Raw genomic sequence first — 26,667 nt, 5'->3', positions numbered from 1 at the left:
AACCTTCACTTCCCTCTTCATAACAAAATTCTAATAACACATTTATTAAAAAAAATCACAGAATAATTTTTATTTATAATGAAGTTATTCTTTCTAGACTTTAAATCAACAGTTCACTCTTATAACAGAGAATCATTTAAATAACACCACCAAAATGGAATGAAGACAAAACAATCTATTAACTGATATTATTATATCAATTTCTATGATACGTCATAATGATATCCAATTAGTTTTGCAACATGGTCCATTTCCAGTAAAATTCTCAACAGGTTGCTGAGAATTAGTCCTTCACACTGACGTTTCATTCTAAGGCGTGCCAGACGCGGCTCTCTTGATTGCTTCTCTTGAAGTCAAACAAGTTAAGCAAGTGTCCTGAAGAAAAGGCTGACTTCATAGGGACCCATCCACAAGTGGGTAGCATGCCTTCAGATCCTTTGGTTTTTATAATAATGCCTTCGGAAAGTTAATTACTTGATGATTACTCCCTTAGAATTCTATTTTAAACAGGGTGAATCACTCTCTATACAGTTTGTGCCAACGTCCTTGACTTTCTCATTTCCACTATTTTGTTTATGAGATCATATAGTGCTGGTAGTCTTATTTTATCCATATTTTTGCTGTAAACATTGAGAAATATACCAAGGACAACTAACAAACCAGACCAGACATACCTAAGAAAAGAAAGAAGGAAAAAAATATTAATATCAAGGCAACAACTTATTGATAACCACAGAAGTTGGTGGTGAGTTCACAATAATTCTTCAGTAAAATAAAATTTTGCTACTGGAGGCTTACTATGGCATTAAAAAAATAGTATTTTTAGATCAGATTAGATGGAATTCCATATTTTTTATGTTAAGTATATACATAGAGGTTATGCTACAAAATATTAAATGTAGTTCATTTGAATTTTGAGAATAATAGCAAATTCAAGTCCATGTCCTAACCAACAGTCTTAAGGGTTTAAGCACTGAATATGTGAAGCTGCCAGTGGTCATCCTGGGAATTCAGTTCAGCAGTCCAACCAGTTATCCCAGCTGGGTGGAACTGGGAGATAAAAAAGAAAAGGGCATGTCCTGAGAAAGTAGGGGAATTACATGGGTTGCTAGAATATATACCTAGCGCATGCACAAACATAAACTAATTTATAGAAAACAAATATACCAACTGCAATTTATCTGTGGTTATCTTCTAAGCTTATACATTGATAATTTCTAGCTTTGAATCTTCTCAATTACTAAGCAGCATAAATTGAAAGGATACTAATTTTAAACGCATACCAGGCAGTAAAGAAAACAGTAAATGCTTTACAAGAACTTACTGAAGAGATCTCTACCTCAAATCCTTTGTGGGAAAGGGGGACAATAAACTTAATAACTTTAATTAATTTATTTTTTGTTTTAGTGTTTATTTTTGAGACAGAGAGACAGTGTGAGCAGGGGAAGGTCAGAGAGATAGGAAGATACAGAATCTGAGATAGGAAGATACAGAATCTGAGGCAGGCTCCAAGCTCTGAGCTGTCAGCACAGAACCTGATGCAGGGATCGAATTCACGGACCGCAAGATCATGACCTGAGCTAAAATCGGGCACTTAACCAACTGAGCCACCCAGGTGCCACTAAACTTTGCAACTTTAAAAACCATACACACACACACACACACACACACATATATAAAACTTATGTATTAACACACATATAATTTATATTTTTGTACTAGGGCAACAGAATCCCTGTGTCTCAAGACATTGCTCATGTTCACTTATATTGGAAACAGGGTCTCACTTGCACTGGGACCCTAGTTAGGCAGTTTAAGTGAACAACATGATTTCTTCCAAATAATTACACGCACTTCTGAAGCAGCAGAATAAAGTATGGCTCCAGATAAAACTGGCTCTTTATAAAGGAACTAAGGAAATGTGAAATGTGAACCCAGGTACCTACAAGTAGAGAAAATTATTGAATTAGAAAGTACTTACTGAAATGTGAATGGTTTAGAAAAGAACATAAATGAAAGCACAATAGTCATTGCTTTTCTTCCTGTTGTCACTGTAGGGAGAAAAAAAGTTGGTTTAGAATGTGCCTACTATCTCGGTAATATTTTGGAAATCATTTATTTACTGAGCCTGCTATGTGCCGAGATCTACATAACAGGCCAAGAAAACAACAGAAACCAAAAAACAAACGGAAACTCATTGTTGGGGCTCCTATGGAGTTAACAGTCTGGCAGCGAGTATAGACATTAAATCATACAGTTAAAAAAGTCCAGCTGTAATAAGTGCTTGATAAAGGCCACAACACCAGGGAGGCAGGTCAGTCCCTTAGAGATGCTAAATCTGGCAGGAAAGAAAGGCTTTCACAAGGAAGGTATGATTAGGTAGAACAGGTATTATTCTTTAAAAGTAGTAAGCTAAATTCCTAGCAGTGCTATCTGCTTTCACTCATCTGTGGAACTTGAGAAACTTAACAGAAGGCCATAGGGATAGGGAAGGGGGAAAAATAGATACAAACAGAGAGGGAGGGAGGCAAACCAGAAGAGACTTTAAATACAGAGAACAAACTGAGGGTGGATGGGGCGGCGGGGGAGAGGGGAAAATGGGGGATGGGCATGGAGGAAGGCAGTGTTGGGATGAGCACTGGGTGTTGCACGTGAGCGATGAACCACGAGAATCTATCCCTCAAACCAAGAGCACCCTGTATACACGATATGTTCACCAACTTGACGATAAATTATGTTAAAAATAAATAAATAAAAGTAGTAAGCTAAAGCACACACTAGTATCTTGATAGTGGTCATGTCTGGATAAGAGCATGAATAATCTTTACAATCCTCTTCACATGGCTGTACCACCTTCAGTCTGCTGGAAGGCCTGAGAACCCCCCCCCCTCCCTGTCCCAGCCAGATGGAGGTAGGACTTGGCATGTACCTCCATGGCGGCCTTGTTCCCGGCTTTGCACTCTCACTTGCTATCCTCTCTGGACTGTGTGTCTTGCTTAGTTCCCTGTGTTACTCATCTTGATGTCCCCTAGACCCCAGTCCCTGCCACTCTATATCCAATGCATGAACAAATGAACTCCAAATGAAGAAACAGTTTTGGAAATGTGTCAGAGCCTGACTCCCTGAATCTTTTTTTTCCTTCTGTGTTATTCCTTCTGCTCTATTTTTACCTGGGCATACCTTCTAGCCTTTCCTACAGTTAGGTGTGGTCATGTGATTAGGTTTGGGCCAGTGAAAAGTGAGTTTCTAGAAGTGTGATTTCTAGGAAGATTCTCTGAAGAGAAAGGTGTATCCTTCATTTCTCTTCATCCCACTGCCCGGGATGAGGATGGAGACAAGTTGGCAGAGAAGACAGAAGGCATCTGGCTTCCTAATGAGCATGGGGCCACCACGCCAGTTCAGGAGATAGTGTCACCCATGGGTTAAGAGCACAGGTCAGGAGCCAGACTGCTTCAGTGGGAATACTGAGTCTGCCACTTACCAGCTGGCTGACCACTGGGCAAACCCCTTAACCTCTCCGTCCCTCTGTGTACCAATTGTAAAATGGAACAGTAATAGTGCCTACTTAGTTACAGGATTATTGTGAGATCAAGATGAATAATGCATGTGAAACGGCTCCTGGTACATAATAAAGGTTATATACGTGCTGGCTATTATTATTACCACAGGAGAAAAATAAACCTGTCTGCACCTTTAAGACAAGGACTGCATCTCAGATTTTTTTATACCAACCACAGGGTTTAGATAATACATATCAATTGATATCAAACCCTTTTTGAACAGTTATTATCTTACAAGTGAAACTGGAACCCGAGCTAAGTATATAATCTGCAATTCGTCTTGGTAGTAGAGATGACCCGACAGATTATGGATATGGCCTCACCTACAATTAAATGCCCTCTGTTTACCATTAGCAAAACAAACTTTAGAAAGGGGAGTCCTATGTGAACAAATAAAGAGAAACCTTAGGAAGCAACTATACTTTTAGGAAGAGAGTGGTATTTATTCATTTGCTTAATTTATTCTGCAGAATTAAAATAAGTATTCCCCTAAAACTACAAAATGTTAAAATCAGGTAAATGGCTAATGTATGTGTGCATTATGATGGAAACTGGACATATCTCCGATTGAAACGGTCAAGTCCAACCCAGTCTCTTCACAAGAGAGAAATGAAGCCCAGAGAAGAGGAAGGAGTTACTCTCCAGCCCACATGCCATTAAGCATCAGAGCTGGGACTGCGTTCTACCTTCTCTGACCTCCCCAACCAGCCACACTGCTTCCAATCCTGGGCTCCTTTCAGCGCTCTCTCCATATGGGAGATGCTGAGTGCACTGTCATTTGGAGCACTCGCTTGGCAAATGGCACAAGGTTAGCACACGGAGACATCCATCTTTCTCACTGGGCCTCACCTGTAGCCTCTCATCTGTCTTCCTGACTCCTCCAGAGAGAAACAAATAGAACTTCCATTCCTCTAAACTGCCAAGCAAAGTCCCTGCACAGAGCAGGTGTATAATACTTATCAGTGACAAGAGAAGCTAATCTGGCTAATGCCCTAGAAAGGGTATGCATGAAGGTCCAAAAAGTTTTGTTTAAAATATAGCTGCCATATTTTCAGTGCATCAAAACAAGAACTTTTGGTTCTAAGTAAAAGTGTATATAAAAGCAGGATTTTTCTCTGAAGGTATTCAACCCATCACACTTTTAAAAAAACATTTTTTAATGTTTATTTTATTTTTGAGAGAGAGCGCAAGCGAGCGAGTATGAGCGGGAAAGAGGCAGAAAGAGAGGGAAATACAGAATCTGAAGAAGCAGTTTCTAGGCTCTGAGCTGTCAGCACAGAGCCCAATGCAGTGCTCAAACTTACAAACTGTGAGGTCATGTCCTGAACCAAAGTCGGACGACCAAATGACTGAGCCACCCAGGTGCCCCAGAGCTCATCACACTTTTTAATACAAAATTTTTTTAATGCATTTAAAAGTTACTATTTAGATAAATGTATATATTTGATTTTAAAATTAAACCTTCAAATAAAAAATTATGAGGAAACATCATTTTCTTTAGAATTTTAAAGAAACACCAGAAGCCAAAAAATCAATTGATGGAATATGACAATTTTCTTTTTAACGCAAAGTAGACACTGCCTGTATCTTTTGAAAACGAGCATCAGAGAAAATTTAAATGCTCATTTCATAATCTACACAAGTATATCATTCCTACCTGTTACAGCAAGAAGGGCACCGAAAATTTTAATCAAAGCCAGAACAAAGGAGATTCCAAAATACCCAGTGAGGGAAAAAAGGAAAGCATAACCGTAGGTCTGAATCGGATTCTGCAACATATAAAAAAAAGCCTGTTAGGAAAATGCAAAACAAACCCTGAGGTATTACAAATGAAATAAAACTACAGATTTTAATCAACCTCCTGAGCAGTAATAAGCCATTCAACAATGCAGTGAAGCAAAGATTCTTATTTAGTTCTGATTTAATGGAAAAACAATGATGAAATTAAAAATCCCCAACTTTTACACATTATGCATCGCTTAAAAATTAACTTATAGGGTAGAGCAAGGATAAAATAAATTTAAATATAAATCATTTCATTTCTGAAATAATTTCTGATCTGCATATATTATATTAAAGGAGTTATCAAATTACATAAAAAATAATCTTTCTGAACAAGAAATACAGAGGAAACTATTTAGTGGAAGATGTTTATTTTTAAAAACGTGATTAGTATTTACCTTTGAACAAAATGTTACTGCGGGGCCTAGCCCACTAGTGCACGTCAGTCCCAGTAAAATGTACACAAAACCGATGGAGTATGAATACAAAACCTACAGTAGATAAAAGAGAAAAAAGTGGAAAAAACGCTATCAAACCAAATGCAGAAAATGAAGGGTTTTCAATATATCGTTCAATTAATCTGTTCAATTAAATCTCAAGAACAGACCATTTTTTAAGTGACATCATTGTTTCCATGTGGCCTAACCTTCTGGCGAGGACAACTGATGACAACTGATGCTATTTTGAAGTTTACAGCTTGTTTTATGTACAACATAACACAGCAGTACTGATCCTTTCACATATACGGCTACATTCTTACACAGCATTCATTCTTTTGCCTGGCGTTATTACTGAATTCAAACCACGTTTTATTGTTGAGGTTCTAAAAACAAAACCCAATAACTTTAAAGCTACTTATGAAACATGAAAAAAACCCAGACGTTAAATTTGTAAAGACATTAAAGTATAACGAAAATAAGCAGTATCTGGCATATCTATTGCTTCGTTTCCCAGTCTTCCTACCAATTTTCCTATTCCGGTTTATTTTACTCTCAAAAGTACAATCAGCAGCAGCATCGTCACCAAATTTACAGGACTGTGATTCGGCAGGTACTGTGCTAACAACACTCTATATGAATAATTCCACTTACTCCTCAACCTGTAGATGAGGAAATTAAAACTTAGACATAGTAAGTCATTTTCCCCAAATAAGAGAGCTCGTAAAGCTGGGATATAAACTGAGGGGATCTTAGTCCAGAGCCTAAGCTCTTAAACACTGTACTTCTAACTATTTACACTTCCTTAATTCTCTGATCTTTACCTTACCCAGGAAGAGCGGTGATGAACATCAAGAAAACTTCTGACTGAGATTAAAGACTCTTTAAAGATGCTCACTCTGCTGACAAAGTAACAGGAAAGACCATTTCTTTTTTTTTCTTTTTTACAAATAGTTTATTGTCAAGTTGGTTTCCATATAACACCCAGTGCTCATCCCCACAAGTGCCCTCCTCCATGCCCATCTCCCCCCTCATCCCCCACACCCATCAGTCCTCAGTTTGTTCTCAGCATTCAAGAGTCTCTCATGGTTTGCCTCTCTCCCCCTCCCCCACTATTTCCCCCCTTCTTCTCCCCCGCGGTCCTGCGTTAAGTTCCTCCTAATCCTCCTATACGTGCGAACATATGGTATCTGTCCTTCTCTGCCTGACTTATTTCACTCAGCATAACACCCTCCAGGTCCATCCATGTTGCTACACATGGCCAGATTTCATTATTTCTCATTGCCATATAGTATTCCATCGTATAGATAAATGGGAAGCGCCTAAGTGTCCGTCAATGGACAAATGGATCAAGAAGATGAGGAAAGACCATTTCTATATGCTCTTAATGTAGTACACTCTGTCTAGCAAGGGGTTGGTTATAAAATTAATGTACGTATACATATAGTAACTTTCCTATATATAAATGCCAACCAGGTAGAAGATACAGTGAAACAATGGGCATTATTTGCAGTAACAACAGCAAAAAGATGAAATCCCTAACAACTTCAATAAGAAATATGGATTTATATGGGAAAAAAAACCTTAAAATCTAAGAGACATTAAAAAAAAAAGCACTTGAATAAGAGGAAAGTCATTCCTTATTTTTGGACAGAAAGAGTCAAGTTTATAGATGCCATTCTCCCTAATTTAATTTTAATTTAATGTCATACCAATCACAAAAGCAATGGGATTTCTAGTTTATTTGGGGATCTAAACACCCAAGAATAACTAGGGTAGTAATATTCTGAAAAACAAAAGGAGCATTGCTGGCTAGTCCCAGCAGATGGTAAATGTACGACAAGGCTGTTATCCTTATATGGTTTTGGTGCAGAAATAAACCCAAAAGAATACAATTGTGAATCCTACAGTATAATACAATATGATAAAAAGAAGGCGCTTAGGCTGGAAAATGAATCTTTCAATAAATGGCATTGGGACAAGTGGATAGCCATATGGAAGAAAACTCTTTTGAAGCTCTGGCTGGATCGAAGCTTTAATTAAAAAAGAAATCATAAAATGGATAGGCAACCTGGGTAAAATTCTTAAATCTTAAGAGTTGGGAAAGCCCTTTTCAATCATAATATGTTGCCAGAAGCCATGAAGAAAAGGATCAACCACAGAAAATTTACAAACTTCTAAATGGCAAATAGTGCCAAAGAGAAGCGAAAAGTGATGTAACAAAGAATTTTTTTAATATGTAAAAAAAACCTATAAATAAGAAAAAATATATATCAAATATTATATGATAAGCTCTGCAGGGGCAATGGTATTTTTATTTTTTCGTGTCCCATGATGTTGGCATGGATTACTTTTATTAAACTAATTATGACAAACCAGTTGAAAAATGCCACACCAGTCTTCAATACCAGAACTATTTCACAGAGTGAAGCACATCACCAGTTCAGAGTCTGTCCGCCATGGGGAGAAAGCACTTACCATTTCTGAATTGGAAGCATTATGCAGTTTCATGGCTTTCTCTTGAACGTTTCCAATGACGGCATCTGCACACAGGGCCAGGGAAATAAGGATCACACCTTCAAGAAAGTGCAAGAAAAATACAACTTCCTTATTTAAATATGGGAACAGCACTCAAGATTCACCAGAGATTTAACTGGGCTGAAAAACAAAAGCAGATCTTAAAATCACATTTGCTCAGTAAAATCTGATTTTTTTCATCCACAACCAGCTATAATGGGCTCATAGATGGATGTTAAAAAAAGTAATGGACGCTAATAAACTACATTAAAGTTGCCACCTTGCTGTGTTTCATTATTATATAAAATAATAGTTCTGCTTAGGTTAAATGTCTTAAAAGAATACTGTATTAAACAAATACAGAAGAAATTCTTAGGCGCTCTATTGGGACTGGTGGTTAGTTAACTGAAAAGATCAGATGAGGATGGAAATCATAAAAAAAATTACCTATATTACTAAAACATTTAAAACACATAAACATGCATATAGTTGCCAAGGTCTTTTCTTTGAATATGGGCCCTAACTAAAACCATACTCATAACACACATTTTTAGTAATTTCTCAGTTGTTTTTGTTACAAAGCACGCAGGAAACACAGGAACTTCTGAAACAGTCAGGGTGCAGAATCCCTTCACACTTTTAGGATACCCTGCTATTTTTACAGTTGTTTCCTCCATACCTAATTCAATGGTGATTTTATTGACTAGTCAGTCATATTGTTTCAATCATCAGAAACAATTCTGTCTCTCTTCAAACTCATTTTTGGCCAATTTTTTGGGAAATGTCTATTTACTTTTGAGAGAGTGCAAGTGAGGGAGGGGCAGAGAGAGGGAGCTGGAGGATCCAAAGTGGGCTTTGCACCGATAGCAGTGAGCCTCATGTGTGGCTCGAACTTGTGAACCATGAGATCATGACCTAAGCGGACAGTGGACGCTCAACGACTGGGCCACCCAGGTACCCTCATTTCTGCATAATTTAAGTAATATTATTACATGGCTACAACAGGTACAACTGGTATGTACAAATCTAGAAATGAACACACTGATGCGAATGGGCATGTCTATCTGAGAAGCAGGCTGTTACCTGGAAGTGTTTAGGACACCAGTCACCAGCCATGTGCTTTACAGAGAGAATAAAAGCAGCCTTCGTTACATCTGAGTCTGATGATGTAAGGGAGTTTCCCCTTTTCATTTTTTTAAACAATGTAGAAGCAATCACAGGGAGCAGAAAAATATATGTGCGTGTGTGTGCACTTAACTGAGAACTTTCAAGTTTTCATACTTAGTTTTCAATTTGGCTTTTCACCATCTAACTTTGTGGTATTTATTACCTAATCATACATTTTTATTTGCCAAGCTTGATTCTGAATGCTCTCTTATGTACTTCAAATATGAAATCTGTTCTTGAAACAAAAAGACAAGATACTGTTGAAGTCCTTGAATACAATATCCTAGCTCCTGACAGGCTATTCAAAGACATTCCAAAACTGTTCTGAACAAAGGCAACACAGCATGAAAGTTCTTGAACTTCGTTCTAAGGGAAATATTTAAAGGTAGCCATTTATCTGCATAAGAACATTCTGATATATTCACTTTATATATTCAAAGTTTTATGTATGTCTATCTTAAATAACTACCTTAACAGCTATTCTAATCTCCTTTAGATAATATATTATTATAGATCAGAGACTGTGATAAGTGCTCATCAGTTATTCTTAATGATGAAGTACTGCCAGGTTCTAATTCTTTTTTTTTTTTTTTATTAAAATTTTTTAAAAAAATCCTTATTTATTTTTGAGAGAGAGACTGCAAGCAGGGGAGGAACAGAGAGACAGAGGAAGACACAGAACCTGAAGCTGGCTTCAGGCTCTGAGCTGTCAGCACAGAGCCCGATACGGGGCTCGAACCCACAAACCGTGAGATCATTACCTGAGCTGATGTTGGACGCTTAACTGACGGAGCCACCCAGGAACCCCCAGGTTCTAATTCTCTTACAAAATATCTCTTACAAAAGGTCAGCGCTCATGTCACCTTGAGAAGTGGCGAGACCACCGACATCACTGACACGTCATCCCATTGTTATCGTCACCCTCACCCTCAGCATGCGCACGTGCTTTCGTTCATATCCAGTGTTCCACCACCGCAGTCAGCCCTTCCACCGCCGTTGTGTGAGCACTATCATCATTACCTCTGGTTTAAAGGGAGAGTACAAAGGGGTCTGGCACCTCACCCGCGGTTATAATTTTTAAGTGATCTGAGAGGAGTTTGAAGCCATGTCTCTGGCTGCAAATTGTGCCTTCTCTAAAACTGCTTTTTCATAAGTAAAAGAGTCAATTATCCCAGTTTTCATATATAATTTTCCTTTTAGAGTTGCTGACATGAAGCATTCCTGAAGAATCTATACCAATGCAGACATATCTGTAACTACAAGCTTCTTTCTCAGAGTAACTCACTGAAATAATGGTCACCTGTATTCTGAGGAAAGTTGAAACAGATGTAAAAGGTTCCTTCGGGTTGCTGAAGGGTGATTCCAAGAGGCTGTACTGGTTACATTTAAATCCATTAACTTAGCCTGGTTAACCAGGTTAGTAAATAAAGATGGCTGACTAATAGACATTAAGAAAAATTTTGATTTTCAGAAATAGCAAAGCTGATGTAAATAATTTTCTTCATTATGTAGTACTTTTTTCTCATGAATACATTTTTTTCCCATTCTTCAGAGTTCCTCTGAACACCTAAGTATTTTATTTTATTTTTACTTCTTTCCCTGGTTGAGGATCTATTGGCATAAATACAACCATATAAAAGCATAAATTACGAAAAACACAGTCACGATGTGCCCCAACCCCCCAGCCCAGGCCCTAAAAAAAATCCCTTCTGAGGGAAGGAAGAGAAGAATTGCCCAAGACGCTGTGGCCCCTGGGCCTGTGGGAGAAGCCAGGTGCTGCCTCAGTGTATCCAGTGGTCAGTGGAGTGGGACGGCTCACACAGCTGGCCCTTGAAGTCCAGGTCAATGGTGAAGTCCAAGTCGCAATCATTATTGGCACTGAGCTGCATGCCAATGGTACCAAAGATCTCTTTGCCCGTTTTCACTGTCAGGTGGTCCTCCATGTAGAACACTGTCTGCTCCCACTGCAGGGACTCAGGGCTGGTGGAGAAGCCCATCCTCTTGTGGCAGTGAACGAACTTGATGTTGAAATAGTCCACCAGCAAGTCTGCTTCCCTTGTACGCAGAAGGGGGAGGTGAAGGTTATGTCTTCCACCTTGACAGTAGATGTCCACCTCCTTTATGAGGCAGGCATTGGTGACCAATTGCTTGGGGTCCACCATATCCACCAGGGGCTCGCTGATGGCAATGTTTTTGACGTAAGACCTGTCAAAGCCGTATACATTCTCCAACCAGTGGATCTTCATAGTCTTCATACAGTCGGTCTTCTATGGTTGTCACGTAGAGCACGGCTCAGTCTGGGAAGATGAGGCCATCGGGTGTCAGCCACTTGTCTGGGGCAAAGAGCACCATACTGAGCACTGACCTGTAGAAAGGGCAGTGGTCCATCTACTCTCTGATGATGATGTCCACCTTCATCTCCAGAAGCTCTACTTTCTCCACCTTCGCCTTGATGATGGTCACCACACGTGTTGGTTTTGACCATCTGCACCACATAATCCGAGATCCTTGACACTTGATCCTAATGACCTTGTGGGCTCCAGCCTTGGCAGCTAACATACAGAGGACCCCTGTGCCTGAGCCCACGTCCAATACCATGCTGTCCTCAAAGAGGTGCCAGTGATGAAACATGGAGTTTTGGTATGTGAGGGTGAGCACTTCATCTCTCAGCATCTCTTTGTGAATGCCTTAGTGAGCACAGGAATCAAAGTAATAAAGTACAATCTTTATATGTCAGCAGTGGGCTTCCTGCTGCTTTCTGCCTGGCCCCAGGAGACCTCCATGATGCAGTCTACAGCCTCCGCTGCCACCATCTTCCCTTGCACCTACTCCTCCTTCTGCCACCGAGACCCGCCCTGAACACGTAAGTATTTTAAATACTATTTCTGTCAGGCTAGGAAATGGGATGATACGAAGCTTATGAATAAAACTCAACAGTATAAGAATTATAATACTGTATATGTAATAAATAATTTCACAGTCATTAGGATAAAAACAATATTATAACACCTTTTATTCTTATTTAGTTCTAAGTATACTAGAATATCTAATTTTGCCTGTGAAAAACCTAAATTTTATTTACAAAATTCCACGTGATACACTGTAAGGAAAATGTTCATGGTGGACACTTCAAGCAGTGTAAGGCTATAAACATATTTAGAGCACACAGTTCTATGTTAATGTACAGCATAACTTTCCCTCTTTAGCTAAGACAATAAATAAATAGGCAATTTCTTTTTTTAAAAAAATTAAAAAAAAATTTTTTTTTCTGAGAGAGAGAGAGAGAGACAGCATGAGCAGGGGAGGGTCAGAGAGAAAGGGAGACAGATTCTGAAGCAGGCTCCAGGCTCTGAGCTAGCTGTCAGCACAGAGCCTGACACGGGGCTCGAACTCACAAACCATGAGATCATGACCTGAGCCGAAGTCGGACACTTAACCGACTGAGCCACCCAGGCACCCCATAAATGTGCAATTTCAATTTAAAAAAAAAAAGGAATAAAAAGTTTCTACTGTGATTCTCCTGTAACTAATGTGTATACTTCCAATTCAGCCTGTGGGAAACTCATCTATCATGTACTTGATCACAGAAGATTCTGACTGGCCAAACAGCCTCTAGTCACGTCAAGATGCAAGAGCACTAAAAAGAGTTGTTACATTGCCAGGGTTGTCATATTTTTACTACATTTTATTCAGAATGTCTGAAAGCTTTATATCAGATACGAAAATCACACTATGTCACACTATCATGTAAAATCCTTACGAAATGATAAAGTTCTTACTCTAAACCAAAATGCCTGCAAAATCTGAGTGGCACAATTTCCTTACCTGTAAGGTTGAAATTTGGAGCAATCGTGCTGTCAGCCAGGGTGAACCATATCAGGCCCAGGCTCATACACAGGGCTGCCGACACGTCTGCAAGGTTGTAACGCTTCCCTGCGTGAAACAAATGTAAGCAACCTCATTATGCACATGCCCTTTTGGACACTTTCAACTATATGTCTAACCGAGTATGGCAGGATCTGCTTTTCATATCCAAAGTCAAAAACATACGAAGAACGCTTAGATCAATGCCTGAGATAGTCACAGAAGGGCTTCAGAAAAGTAAATGACCAATGAGCAGCAACATGTCCTTAGAAGTCAGATATGAGATCCTACCTTATCTGTTACGGTAGTGAGGAAATGTGAACGTTTAAAGTTTGTGGACATGCGTGCCTCTTTTACTTCATATATATTATAAGGTTCTGAATTTTCTTACGGCCTATCCATTTACAAAGTAACCAGAGTATTAATTATTCAGGTTTCAATTTGCAACTACCATAATCAGAACTGGTGCAAAGTAACCTATTTTAGTATATCCACATTTAAATAATAAAATCATGTAGTGTAACTTTTTGGTAAGGATTATTAAGGAAGTACTATACATGCACGTGGGTTTTAATAGGGATTGGTATCAGTACTTTTTCCTGCATCAACAGCTACCCTGAAATTATATGTGAAGTAGTGGACATACATAAAATTTTAAAGGGCTTTTGTGGGAAGGCCTCTAATATAAAAAAGGAAGTCATGAAATAGAAACACCTGATTATCAAAACATGAATATCCTGCCATGACTGTTATATAAACAACAAAAATGTGTTCCACTTGCTATTCTTGCTTCCTCTTTCACTCCTATTTCCACATAGCTTGTAACTTAACCAGGGTTCTAGAAAGTCAAAAAGCCAGCAGGTTTGGTAAAAAGGCAGTTCTGCTCAGGTTAAGCTTTAATTCGGTGTGAGAACTGTCCATGTGCAGGATGAGGGTAGAGAGAGGAGCCCTGAGGAGCAGAAGAATGAAAGAACCCAAAAAAGGGGGTTTCCAGGTATTTCTGAGCTATGCCTTCAATAGGTGAATGAAGTATTTCTGGAAATGTGATGGATTCCCGATTAAAAGAAAAAAATAATTTTAAAAAAGTACTATTTTTATTTTTCCCCAGTCCAAATTACCAATTTCAAATACTAGGAGATATCACAGAAGTATCAGGGTTTTTATAATACCTTATTTTGCTAAGATGTCACTCAGAATTGTTCTAATATTTAGAATGTTTATTAAAAACATTAACTGGAGTTTCAGGTTTTTCCTAATGCTAGATGCCATAACAGAGCCTATTAGTTTCAAACAGTATGAAAACATATCATTACTATACCTTGAATAAAAACTCCTCCTAGCATAACAGGAATCAATTTGCAGCACTTGAAGATGACTTGGGTGGGATAATTCAGGTAGCCCAAGGAAGTATTTGATAACCCCATAGTACCCACAGTTAGAAAAGCTATTATCATGTAGGTTTTTCCTGGTATTCTGTAAAAGACAATTTTTAAAATCTTCATTTTGGGACCCAATTCACACTATTGTACGATAATGTGTTTACAATGTGTAAATGGCTAATTTCTGATGAATATTTCTAGAAATACTGGTGAAATGCCACTATTTTAAAAGTTATCACACTGTACTCATATAAAAGAATGTTGGTAAAAGCAACAAGTTACCCTTATTTGACTGATCCCAAGTGAGAACTTTCAACTGTGTGAAACATGGTATACCACAGAGTTCTACAGATTCTTCTGGATGGGCGGAAATGCTGGTAAGACGTTTTTTAATAGCAGTTCTACCTATGTATAAAAACTATCTCGACTAAATTAAAAAAAAAAAAGTCTTGAAAAATATTGACCTTCATCATGGTAAAATATATGGCACCTTAACTAATTTTCGACTTCTGAATTGTTGTTGTTTCCTAATGTTCCCATCTAGCATTAGGAAAAATACGTCCAGCCCTGCTGCTAAAATAACCTGAGCAGAGAACCTTAGGAAAAAGTACACAGTGGCTTAAAACGCTGAAAGTGGTTTTTAGTACCACAATGTCTTGAGTGAGCTCTAAAGCTCTATTCCATAAAATGTTGCAATAATTAACGTCAAGATGAGGAATCTGATTCCTCTCCTCACGATCCCAAATCACTACTTGGGGTTCTATTTGGATTTCCTAAAGAGGAATTTTAATTTGGCATTTTCAGAATTTTGCACTATTACTGCGAGCATATGCTCACTTTGATTGGGTATTTAATGGTCTAAAATAACCCTAGACACGGGTGTGACTAACACGTGAAGCACTATGCGCATAATTAGATTATGCTGCATACTTAGATGTAGCTTCCATTTTGGGATTAAATCAAGGCAACAAAACTCCTCCATATTTTTTATTTGGCTGGATATAAGGCAAAATAATTTACTGGAAAATTCAATTAAAATGAATCTTTTCCGTCTACATTGCAATGTTGAGGCCTTTCCTACTCAACTGCTGGCACAGTAGTCAACATGTGAAGTCCACGTGGGAATAACCTGGCACGCAGACGTGCATCAGGGTAGACCACAAACACTGATTTATATGCTGTCTGTGGGGTCTAACCCTCAGCGAGGCACCATCAGGGAAGGACAGCACCACTCCTCCAGGTAATGACAGAAGTTCCTCAGAGATGAATTGCAAACAGTGGCCGGAAATTAAAAAAACTCATAAGGCAAATCATAAGGAATGAGGATTACAAAAGTAGGGTAACACGGGTAGAAAGAAAACCAGCCCCAAACTCGGGAGACCGACATTCAGAAGGCCACAACTCTGACAGCAACTTGCTGTAGAGACTCATGAAGACCCCAGCCTCCCCGGGGTGTGCTCGCTCACTGGCGAGACCAGGAGGTCAGATTCATCACTGTGCCTCTCGGGTGCTTGCTGGGTCTGTTTTATTTAATTTCTCAATTTCTTACTTCTTTAGACATGGTGGGGAAATCGTGCCTTTCAGTAGTCCCTTCAAAACCAATTTGACAGGTCTTCTTGGTTAAAAACTCACATAAAGTAATAATAAAGTTACAAGGTAATCTTTGGTGAAAAGTAACAGGCAGCGTGGTCAGGGTATTACAGCTTACACTACGCTTCACCACACATTACCTGGTTTGGTCCTCAAAGGTCAGAGATCTTAAAAAACTCCCTTGAGGTCTTAGGACAGCTAATTAGAGGCCACGCCAAGACTCAAATACATGTTTTCTGACTCCATATCCTTTCCTCTTTCAAGTACACAGGTATTCATATAAACGCAGGAAGAAAGGGGGAAAATAACACACACACACAAAAAACTAAGCGAAGCGTCTGGCTAACTTAAGGTTTAGAGAACCGTGGCACTTAAATAAATTAAAAAATATGTGACTGAGCATATTTTCATTGTAACATACCTTTAAAGACTTTTTCTAAAAATGTTTTCAGTGTGCTTGGAAATGAAAAGGTTTCAACTCATAATTATCTTCATCTGTAAATTCTTTTCCTATACGCCTTCATTTATGTTTAAATCAAACACAAATTATTTTATCTTTAAGCATGTTATGGTCATGTGGTTTAAAGGGAGGGATAAACATGGCTGGAAGCCACTCCCTCTCTCATTTGGGTGGATGAGGAGGCATATCTTGGTGTCACTTTCCATTTAATAAAGATAGTGTTAGATTCTTTTGCTTTGAAAACAGACATCCAGCGGTTTGCAATTGGTAATGAATCATTAAGCTTTCCTACATATTAGTCTTGACAGATACATTTAATTACTTTCTATTCTATCACCTGTGGCTGAGAATGGCAGTCTTAGAGCATGAAAAGAATACAGATGCTATCCTCAGACTCAAACATTTTTACTATGACTGCTCTATAAGTTTATTGGCAGTAAAGAGAGGTTGAGAGGCAAAATTAGAACTATGAAGAAATACGGATAGTATAGACTTAAATATTTAAAATTTTATAGTTATCTTCTTACAAATATCAAAAATATTTTTGTTAAGAAAAACAACAGCTATGAAAATATCCTATTTTTACTGAACAATTGAATATTTATATCAATGAAGACTGAATGTCAGTATTATAGCTCCTCACTGCATTTAAACTGCCCGATATATACATGAAATGTTCACGTATTAAAGTCTAATAGGACAGGATAACCACACTTACAGAAGTTACATTCAATTTCCTAACCTCCTCCTGTTTATCCTCAGGTTTTTATTGCACCTTATTCAGTATACCATTAAAGATATTTTGAGATATTTCTCAAGCCTAGATGGTCAATTTAAAATAGGCTGTTAAACAAGCTCCTGTGGTTTTGATGAAAACACATGTTATGAAATTTCCCTGATGTCTAAACATGCAGTCTGGGCTACTTGACATTACACATATGACAATATTGAGTGGAACACACCCCACCAAACACTGACTGTACATTTTAAAGACCACTAAAGAAGTGGCATTGATAGTTCACCACTTTGATCTCAGCAGCACTATAAATCTTTCAGTAATCACACTCATTTCAGTGAAATTTATAAAAACATGTACGTACATCTGAATACTTTCTCCTGTTTTAAGAAGATACATTACACCGTAAGTTGACCCTAAACTACATTTTTCTGATAACATTACACTGTAAGAGAGACCACTTTTTTTCAGTGTACAAGAGAAATATATTTAATATTTTTTAGTAAGTTGATGATGCTGATAAAAATTCTTGGGTATTAGGTATGTATTAATAGGAAATATATATACTGTATGTATAATATACTCCATATTCCCAAAACACAAGAGAAAAAATTTAACTACTACTAATGAATTTAACTTAGAAAAACAAAAACAAACTACATACCTTCTCCTTTTGTCCTGAATAAGCTGCAGTTCTATTAGGCCAAATATGGAGTAAAATGCAAACTGTACTAAAGTAAGGTACCAGCCATAGGACTTAAAACCGTCCATTGAAAATATTAATTCCTGTCAAGAGATACATGAATACTATTAAGTTCTGGGGCAAACCAATTACTTCACAACAAATTCCTATAAACACAACATTTTAAAAGAAACCAAGCCTCGCCCCCAACAACAGCAACAACAACAACAACAAACCATCAAAAACTGTAACACCACCCAAATCACAAGGCATCTCAGAGGTAAAATTAGAGAAGTCCATGCAGGAGGCCTTTCCAAAGAACTGAGTGAAAAAAGTAATGGGAGGGAAGGATAACTATAGCAATGTTATCCTATACTTTAGTCTTTAAAAAAAATTGCCAAAATTAAAAATTTACCCCAAACGTTGAGAAATGTCACAGCTCAAGAACTTATTTACTATACAATAAATATATTTCATTTGAAGCTTATTATCTCATACCTGTTTTTTTCTATGGGAATTTAATCAGTTTAAACCAGTGTTAATTTTTGGAATTTCTGTGCCACAGATTTTATAAAATTTCTCCTTGTAAATGGTTGTCTAAACATAATACTGTATCATAAAGTAACATTTATATTGTTAATAAGCCATTATTAACAAGTCATTAAGAGGTATACCAAAAGTTATCTCTCTTAATAAATAAACCCCCTCCCTCATAAACTCCGAACTAGATACTGTGGAATTTCCCAACTTTAGATTTCATGTTCAAGTATGTCTTTAAGGTAGTTAGGATTTTTCTGGCATATGAACTATAAAATATGAAAATAGCTCTATTAAGTATGCTAGCATTCAGATATATTCCACTATACTGTATATATATAAATGACTTAATTACAAAACCCCATTTTCTTTATTTTAAAGTTTTCTTTTTTTAATTTAGAAAGTGAAAGAGCAAGAATGAGAAAGCATGAGCCAGGGAGGGTGAGAGAGGGAGAGAGAGATTCCCAAGCAGGCTCTGCACTGATAGCGTAGAGCCTGATGTGGGGTTCAATCTCACAAACCTGAACTGAGATCAAGAGTCAGACACTTAACCAACTGAGCCACCCGGGCGCTCCTAAACTATTTTCATATGCTAGCAATGTCAGTTTTCACAAATGAAAGTGATCTTTATCCACTTTTAAAAGAAGTTTTGCATATATTATAAAGTCTCTGATCATTAATCAAACAGAAAAAGATTAATATAAATGTGTATAGTAAATTTCTAATTCATTTTCCTTTCTAATGACTAACTCGGCTCCCAAGCTATTTGGTAAAAAGGTATTTTGAAGAAGAAAAAAAATGTTTCTCAACAAGAAATTGCAAGCTTCATTTGATAAAATGTACTATTTTTCACTGTTCTTCACTGTGATATCTGAATTTCTGTATCATCTTCTACTGGGAAAATTACTTATAAATACTAAGATTTTTAATTCATGTTTTTGTTTTACACTAATCTTCCTCAGAGCATTTTTACAAGGTAAGGAATAATCAATTCTACTATCTTTTTTATTTATACTTTTTTTTTATATTTCATCTCTATAGGATAATAAAAAAGAATACAATAATTTTTAAGATCACTCTAATTAATACTAAACAATACCAGAAATATTATCTGTTTCAACAAAACACATTTCTTTCCATTTCTTGATTTATAAAAGGATTTCTCACATTGGAAAGCTGCATAAAAAAAAGCAAAGTTGGTATTGGCTGAAAATACTCACTAATTAACTGACCATCAAGAATATTAGTCCCCATTTAAACACTGTTTACATTAGCCTGGCTCCTCACCCATCCACCCCATGTCCCTGAAGGTCAGGAATTTGCTGTCAGTCAAATGTGTATAACTATCCCATAATATAATGCAAGACAAATTGTGGCAATGTTGGAAGTGTTTTGTACAACTGAAAATCACAGAAAAATAAGATTCCGACAAAATTAGGAGAAAGCCAGAAGAATGAGAACACAATAGGTGTTTCATAAAATGAACAATTCAGGTATTACAGGATTAAAGAGCTACTCCGGATATACATCCTGATATATTTTTGCAAAAATGACTTTTTATCATTGAGCTTCAAGAATCAACCATGGACCAGAATATGGCTTTTGTGTTACTTTTCAATTTTATTAGAGAATTATGTTCCAAAATATCAGTGAGTACTTGAATCACTGTTTTAGAAACACATGGGTGCAATCATTACCTACATTTTGTTAAACACAATAAACAGTTCAACTTCGTTCATAATTTTAATTTTTTAAGATGGTCTCTGATCCTGTCCCATCTGAAATATTTAACTGTGAAATTCTGATCCCTGATAAAAGGAGCACACCAACTTTTAGAAACCCTTTTTTTATAATTAAAAAATTCAAAAATGTGAATAAATTGGTATCTTGTAGAGAAAACTACCTTGGACAAAAGTATCAGTAATGCTCTTATTGACCTCAACTGTTATAAATTAATGGCATCTTGTAAATAAATATTTTTACCTGTAAATATCCATAAATTAGGTAAAATACAAAAACTCCAGCGACACATATGAAAAACTGAGTAAGTTTGTTAAATCTGCTGAGATTTATGCCAAGCACCATGACGTCATCTATTGACTTGATATGTGGTGACATTGTCTGTGTTTTGGGAGGGACAGTTATAGAAATGTATTTCCTGGAATTGTTGAACTTGAGATCCATTGTTCTTGTTTTGCTGCATTCAGTGCTTCCAAAATTATCTTTGCTGGTTTCCTCTCCTTTGTTCTGTGTTTCTTTTGCTTGCTGAGCCAAGTCCTAAAGAAGGAAATTAGAATTAAACCCAAACATTTGGATAAGATACGATGCTCCAAGTAATATTTCACATCACACTTGAAAAATTATAAAGGCGAATCTCCTTCTCTCTAGATATTAATATAGTAATTCCTCTATTCAAACTTCTAAACAACCAAAACCAATGTCTATTCTCCAATTTTTCTTTGCCTGGTAAAGACCAATACATCAGTAAATATAATGCCAGTCTCACTTCCACAGCAAGAACCAAAAGCTAACTTAGTGTTTATTTTTTTATCTTCGTGTCTATCAAAGAAGTAAATATGCTTTTATTATGTTTTTATATATATTAAGAATATAATTTTTAAAGCCCATGATAGTCTATGAGTAACATCTTCCACATTAAGGTCGACCTTTAATTGCACCAAAGAACTGATGCTCCCTTAAATACTAACACAATTTAAAATGTATTTGCTAAGGATGTTTTAAAATAAACTCAAACAACTGTACGTTACTTTAAAAAAAGCTAGATTTATCAGAGACCATAGGAAGGATGATATGCTTTAACCTTGGCATTTCTCAGGTTAAAAGGAGATGTTTTCTTCCTTCAGAAAAAAATCATTTTAATTTTAAAAGTCTTTGGGGAGTTGTTTGATGGATATCAAGTTTTATTTATACAAGATGAGAAAGTTCTAGAGACCTGCTGTAGGACATAGTGCCTATAGTTAGCAACATGGAGGTGTGCACTTAAAAATTTGTTAAGAGGGTAGATATCATGTTATACATTCTTAACCCCCCTCCACAAACACACACAAGGGGGACACATGGAAACCTGCAGCGGTGACAGATATGTTTATTACCTTGATTATTAGGTGATGGTATCATAGGTATATACATATGTCCCAACTCATCAAATTATGTTATGTTAAACATGTAGTTTTTTTGTATGAAAATTATACCTTAATACAGCTGTTAAAAAAAAAGAAATAAAGAAGTTTTTGGGATTATAAAAAGCTGGGAAACATCATTTTTTGTTAGTCTGTGAAAAAAAGGTCATGAGGACTTTGTAGATGACTGTCAGTTGCTCTTTGGATTTATATAAACTAAACAAAATGAATTCCACATAAAGGTTGAGGAGAGAGTAGATTTAGGACAACTAAAGAACAAATTTTTGATCAAGAAATTATCTTCCTCGAAAAGACTGTCTTTTACAACCCCAGAGTGGGGACTAAACTTTAGACTAGTTGAGTAAAGACGATGGATAAGGATAATTCTGACAGATTTAGAAATCTCTTTAAAATAAACTGTCATGATGGTTTAAAATGGCAAGAATTCGTCATTTCCTGATCAGTTCTTTGCTGATCACAGAGATTAAGCAAGCCATCTTCAGTAACTTAAATATGGATCAAGGGTCTGCATACAATTTGTAACTAACAGTACTCAGGCAATACAAAGGACATTTACTTTACAGGGCACCTGCCAAATTTCTAGAGAGGAAAAAAAGCATAATTTTAAAAAGTTTTATTGTTATTTCTTTTCTTTTACCTGTTTCTTCTTCTTTATATATGTTCTTCCTTTCCACACTATGTTTCAATCACTCCCATCTCTGAGTTAAGACTTTAAGTCATCTTGCAGGACACCCTTGCGATTTGACTTTCTTTATAAATCATGCTTTAAATGATCTTGAATGTAGAAGAAACAAAAACCTGAGTAACTACTTTCCATATGTATAGACATGGATACAGAGTACCATTCAAATAAATCTGGTCCCACGTAACCTTCTTCTCCCTCCACATCTTTCAGTCAGGCCCTAAACTGCCCACAATCGACTACTATTTCATTCCAAAAAATCTACCATGGACTTTCAAACACCTCTGCCTTATGTTAATGATGCTCTTTCAGCCTGATGTCTTCTTTCTCTAGGTCAGGATTTGAAATAAGCTTTAGTGGACCTTCCTTTGTGATACCCTTCCTAATTCCCCAGCTGGGAGAGAACAGAACTGGAAAGGCAAGACTCAAATCTTACTTATCTCTGCATTCTTGATTTCTAGCATACTCGGCATCCTAATAGTCAGAGGAACCAAATACATTGGCCCTTCCTCTGGCTGCCCTCAAACCTCAGCTTGCAATCACTCTGTCTACCTAAATGTGATTTTTCCAATATACTATGGCGGTGGCAAACTTTGTGAGCAAATCTAAATATTTTATGGAAAACAGAGGTCGAGTGGGATGTACAAATAATGATTATATATTTACACGGAGAGAATAAAGCTTCTAGAAGACCTCCTTGCTGCTTTTATTAGTATCAAGAATTTTTCCCCAAATCACATTCTGCTGAGATGTCTATAACTTAGCAGAATGCCTGGCATATTGCAATGACTCAAAAATTATAGCTATGAAAAAGCAGGACAGCATGATGCTTTCCCCATGCTTTGGATTTGGATTTTGACAGATCTGAGTTCACGACCCAGCTTTGCTACTGATTAGCTGAAGAACCTTGAGCAAATTCTTTTAATCTTCTTGAACTTTAGGATGTACACCTTTAAAAGGGGGGCGGGGTAAAAAACGTGCCTATCATAGAATTTTTGTTAGTACTAAATGAAATAAATGTAAAAGCATCTGGCATATAGTATGACCACATATGTTAACTATTATTCAACTTTTTAGAACTACTGCTAGTGCGATATGGTCTGCTGATGGAGATTTGCCCCTTTGAAGTGCAGTTGGAAATATGTATCTGTACTTCCAACCCAGACTTCTCTTCTGAAATCAAGATCTCTATTTCCAAATGCTTCTTTGAAAGCATTTCTATGCATGAGTTCCATTGGTACTTCATTTAAAAAATGATCAGAGCTGGGGATCCCTGGGTGGCTCATTTGGTTAAGCCTCTTACTCTTGACCTCCGGCTCAGGTCATGATCTCAGGGGTTCATAAGTTTGAGCCTTGCATTGGACTCCACACTCTCAGTGCATAGCCTGCTTGGAATTCTCTCTCTCTCTCTCTGCCCCTCCCCCATGTTCTGTCTCTCAAATAACTTAAAAAAAAATGTCCAAAGCTGAACTCACTATGTTCGTCTCCAAAAAACCCCTGCCCTTCCTATATTCCCAATCTCATTTAATGGTATTGAGCAGAAAATCTGTAAATTTTAGACAAAGAAAAAAATCTTAGATTCTTTCCTTTTCCTCAAATTTATATTTTGCCAAGGTTCCTGTTGACTCTACATCTATAAATACATTTAAAATATGCTTCTGAACCCACCATTAGGGGCTGTCTTCTCGTGCCTAGATTACGAGGTATTACTGGATTACTGTCTATAATCTTTTCTTCCCTATCTGATCCCTCTTTCACATTGCTCAACATGAATGCCCACTATGCTATACTTCTGATTAACGCCCTATAAATTACAAGCTGGGTGGTTCTCTGGACTCTCCTAGCATTTTATAAAAATTTTTACAAATACTTAAATCATAACAGCCTAACAAACGTTTTGTTTTTATGTCTGCTTCTCTTAGAAGCTTAAGAAATCTTTAGGGGAAGTGAAGATATCATCTTCATTATGTTTTAGGACAAAACAGAAGTGTAAAACATGAAATGAAGGACTCTAGTAAGCACCATTTTAGCAACAGAATTCTGCTTCTTTCCAACAATTTGCCGCTTTTAACACAGCTAGTGGCAATCTTAGGAGCCGCAGATCTGTGCCAGACATGTAGAGTTAAACCCTTCGGCACTGTCACTTCTTGGACCTCTGTGCCAAAATATTGACATCTCCACTGAAATTTCCCACAAAGCATCTGAAATGAACATGGAAATAAATTCATTTCCTTTGCTTACTTGAGGCACCAGCTCCAGAAAATCTGCCTTGGAGGGCTGTGCATCTAGATGCAGTTTTATTAATCAGAACTTCACTGGTCAGATCACATGACTGATGAAGGAAAACTGTAAAGTCTGAAACCCAGTAACAGTGATCCTGAAAGTTTGCCATATGCCTTCTGCTTCAGACATTAATGATGGATATTAATCAACATCTACAGAAATTAGGTCAGTGTCCTTTCCATGCAGTAAAAATAATATCAAGCACAGAATTAAACCTGTTTTCAAATTAAATAATCAGCATTTTGCTCTGCTTTAGAAATTCACAGTAACCCTTGAAGGGAAGAAAAAAAACCCCAAGGGTGTGAATCAGTGCCTGAGACCTCTTCTTAAAGTCAACACAGATATTTAACTTTAGTTATTTGATGGTACAAAGTAACTGCTAAAATGGAAAAAGGCAGCATATACTGACGTCTAAAAATTATAAATAACTGGTAATAACACTGGTTTGCAATGACCTACTTAAGTTAAAATTCCTTCAGTTCATTTCTTAATCTAGCTTTTTCCAACCTTTAGAAGAAAAGTCACCCACTACTAGAGGGTAGAATATGAGGAAATCATGTCATTACAGTATAAATAACCCGAACAAATTTGATTCTGTATTTTGTCACACTCGACGTTACAAATAAAATAATCTTACCATTGTACCTACATGAACTGGACTCTAAATATTAATTGTTCACCTACGAGTTATGGTTATAAAACGACAAAAAAAAAAGACTGTCTCATTTCTTTGTACACACTTCATTACACGAAGCTCAAACAGCGTGCTCACTTTGGATAGTTACTCTATTTTTCCCAAGGGATAAATCTAAGCTTTGGATTTAATATAAAGAAACTAAGTACAAATAATACTTATCCAAATTATTTTCAAATGCTGCCCATATCTCTCTTCCAAGGCCCAAACTATCCCAATTCACTTAGGCAAACGTGAATCCAAAAATCGATCCTCGACATCACATTTGAGATCCTACCTTGGAAAAAATGCATATGCCCAACACTAAAAAACCCACTGTCAGTACAGTGAAGCATTCCACCTCCTTACAGTATTTCTTTCAATAAACAGATAGATAAATTAAAAAAAAAATTTTTTTAAGGCGGAGGAGAAAACTAAGCTGCAAGGACTGGAGAATCTGCATAGCTTCTAGTGAGTTTAGGGCATAAATTTAATAACCTGGCAAGAACAATCACCCTACATTGCAAATCCAAGGACAGCAGGAGACCCTAAGTACTTAAACGCAGAACCCGGAAGTAGCTCTTAACTCAAAAGCAGTCTTGGGAACCCAGTCGACTGACAGTCCTCCAGAGGACCCCCACGAACCTAAAAGGTCCTCCTGGAAGCGCCTCCCGCCTAGACCGGGGCCCGAGGGCGCTCCAGCCCGCCGCAGGGCGGAAAGGGGGCGAGGAGGAGCACACACTCCTCCCTAGAAACCGTGCCAGCAGATTTCCGTTCTTTAAGAAAGGAAGTCACCCGTGCCCTCCATCCTGCCCTCACCCCCTCGCCGCACGCTCGTAATAGAGGAGGAAGAGAAGCTGTGTCTAGGGTCTCTGGGGAGAGGAGGATCTGGGTCCCAAACACGGCGAAGTGCTGGGGGTACACGTCCACTCCAGAGCCAGTAAGTCACCTGAAAGGGTGACCCCAGCCCGGGTGGCGCCAGTCAGACGGAGCGGTCGCCCCCTCCCCAGGTCGGTCGCCATCACCTCCTTCTCCTCTCCGCCTACTCGGGCACTTTCCACAGCGGTCGCCACCTCCTCGCAAGGTGCTCGCATCGCCGGCGCCCGCGCACTGCTTCCGCCTACGTGTCCCCCGCGCGTGCGCAGTCGCGCGGCCCC

General features: G+C 37.6%; 1 protein-coding gene and 1 pseudogene across 6 annotated transcripts; both read right to left on the bottom strand.

The window, feature by feature from the left end:
- Positions 1 to 45: 45 nt before the first annotated feature.
- On the bottom strand, positions 46 to 26,616 carry SLC35B3 (solute carrier family 35 member B3). Of its 6 annotated transcripts, none has more exons than XM_039253660.1 (11): positions 26,536 to 26,616; positions 22,510 to 22,646; positions 20,695 to 20,988; positions 18,157 to 18,278; positions 14,646 to 14,800; positions 13,289 to 13,396; positions 8,258 to 8,355; positions 5,741 to 5,833; positions 5,218 to 5,329; positions 1,982 to 2,051; positions 46 to 674 (listed from the first exon to the last, which is right to left on the bottom strand). In XM_039253660.1, the coding sequence occupies exons 3-11, from the start codon at positions 20,893 to 20,895 to the stop codon at positions 524 to 526; spliced, it is 1,110 nt and encodes a 369-aa protein (XP_039109591.1). In that variant the 5' UTR covers positions 20,896 to 20,988; positions 22,510 to 22,646; positions 26,536 to 26,616; the 3' UTR covers positions 46 to 523. The 6 variants fall into 6 exon arrangements, with proteins under 6 accessions (XP_039109591.1, XP_039109590.1, XP_039109592.1 ...); XM_039253659.1 differs by having other exon boundaries at positions 26,460 to 26,610; XM_039253661.1 differs by lacking the exon at positions 26,536 to 26,616 and adding an exon at positions 26,330 to 26,441.
- LOC120246217 lies at positions 11,245 to 12,276 on the bottom strand (annotated as a pseudogene).
- Positions 26,617 to 26,667: the final 51 nt, after the last annotated feature.

The sequence above is a fragment of the Hyaena hyaena genome, unplaced genomic scaffold (genome assembly GCF_003009895.1).
Source record: "Hyaena hyaena isolate Hyena2069 unplaced genomic scaffold, ASM300989v1 scaffold_455, whole genome shotgun sequence".
NCBI classification, from domain to species: Eukaryota; Metazoa; Chordata; class Mammalia; order Carnivora; family Hyaenidae; genus Hyaena; species Hyaena hyaena.
This window is presented reverse-complemented; position numbering and strand designations above follow the sequence as displayed.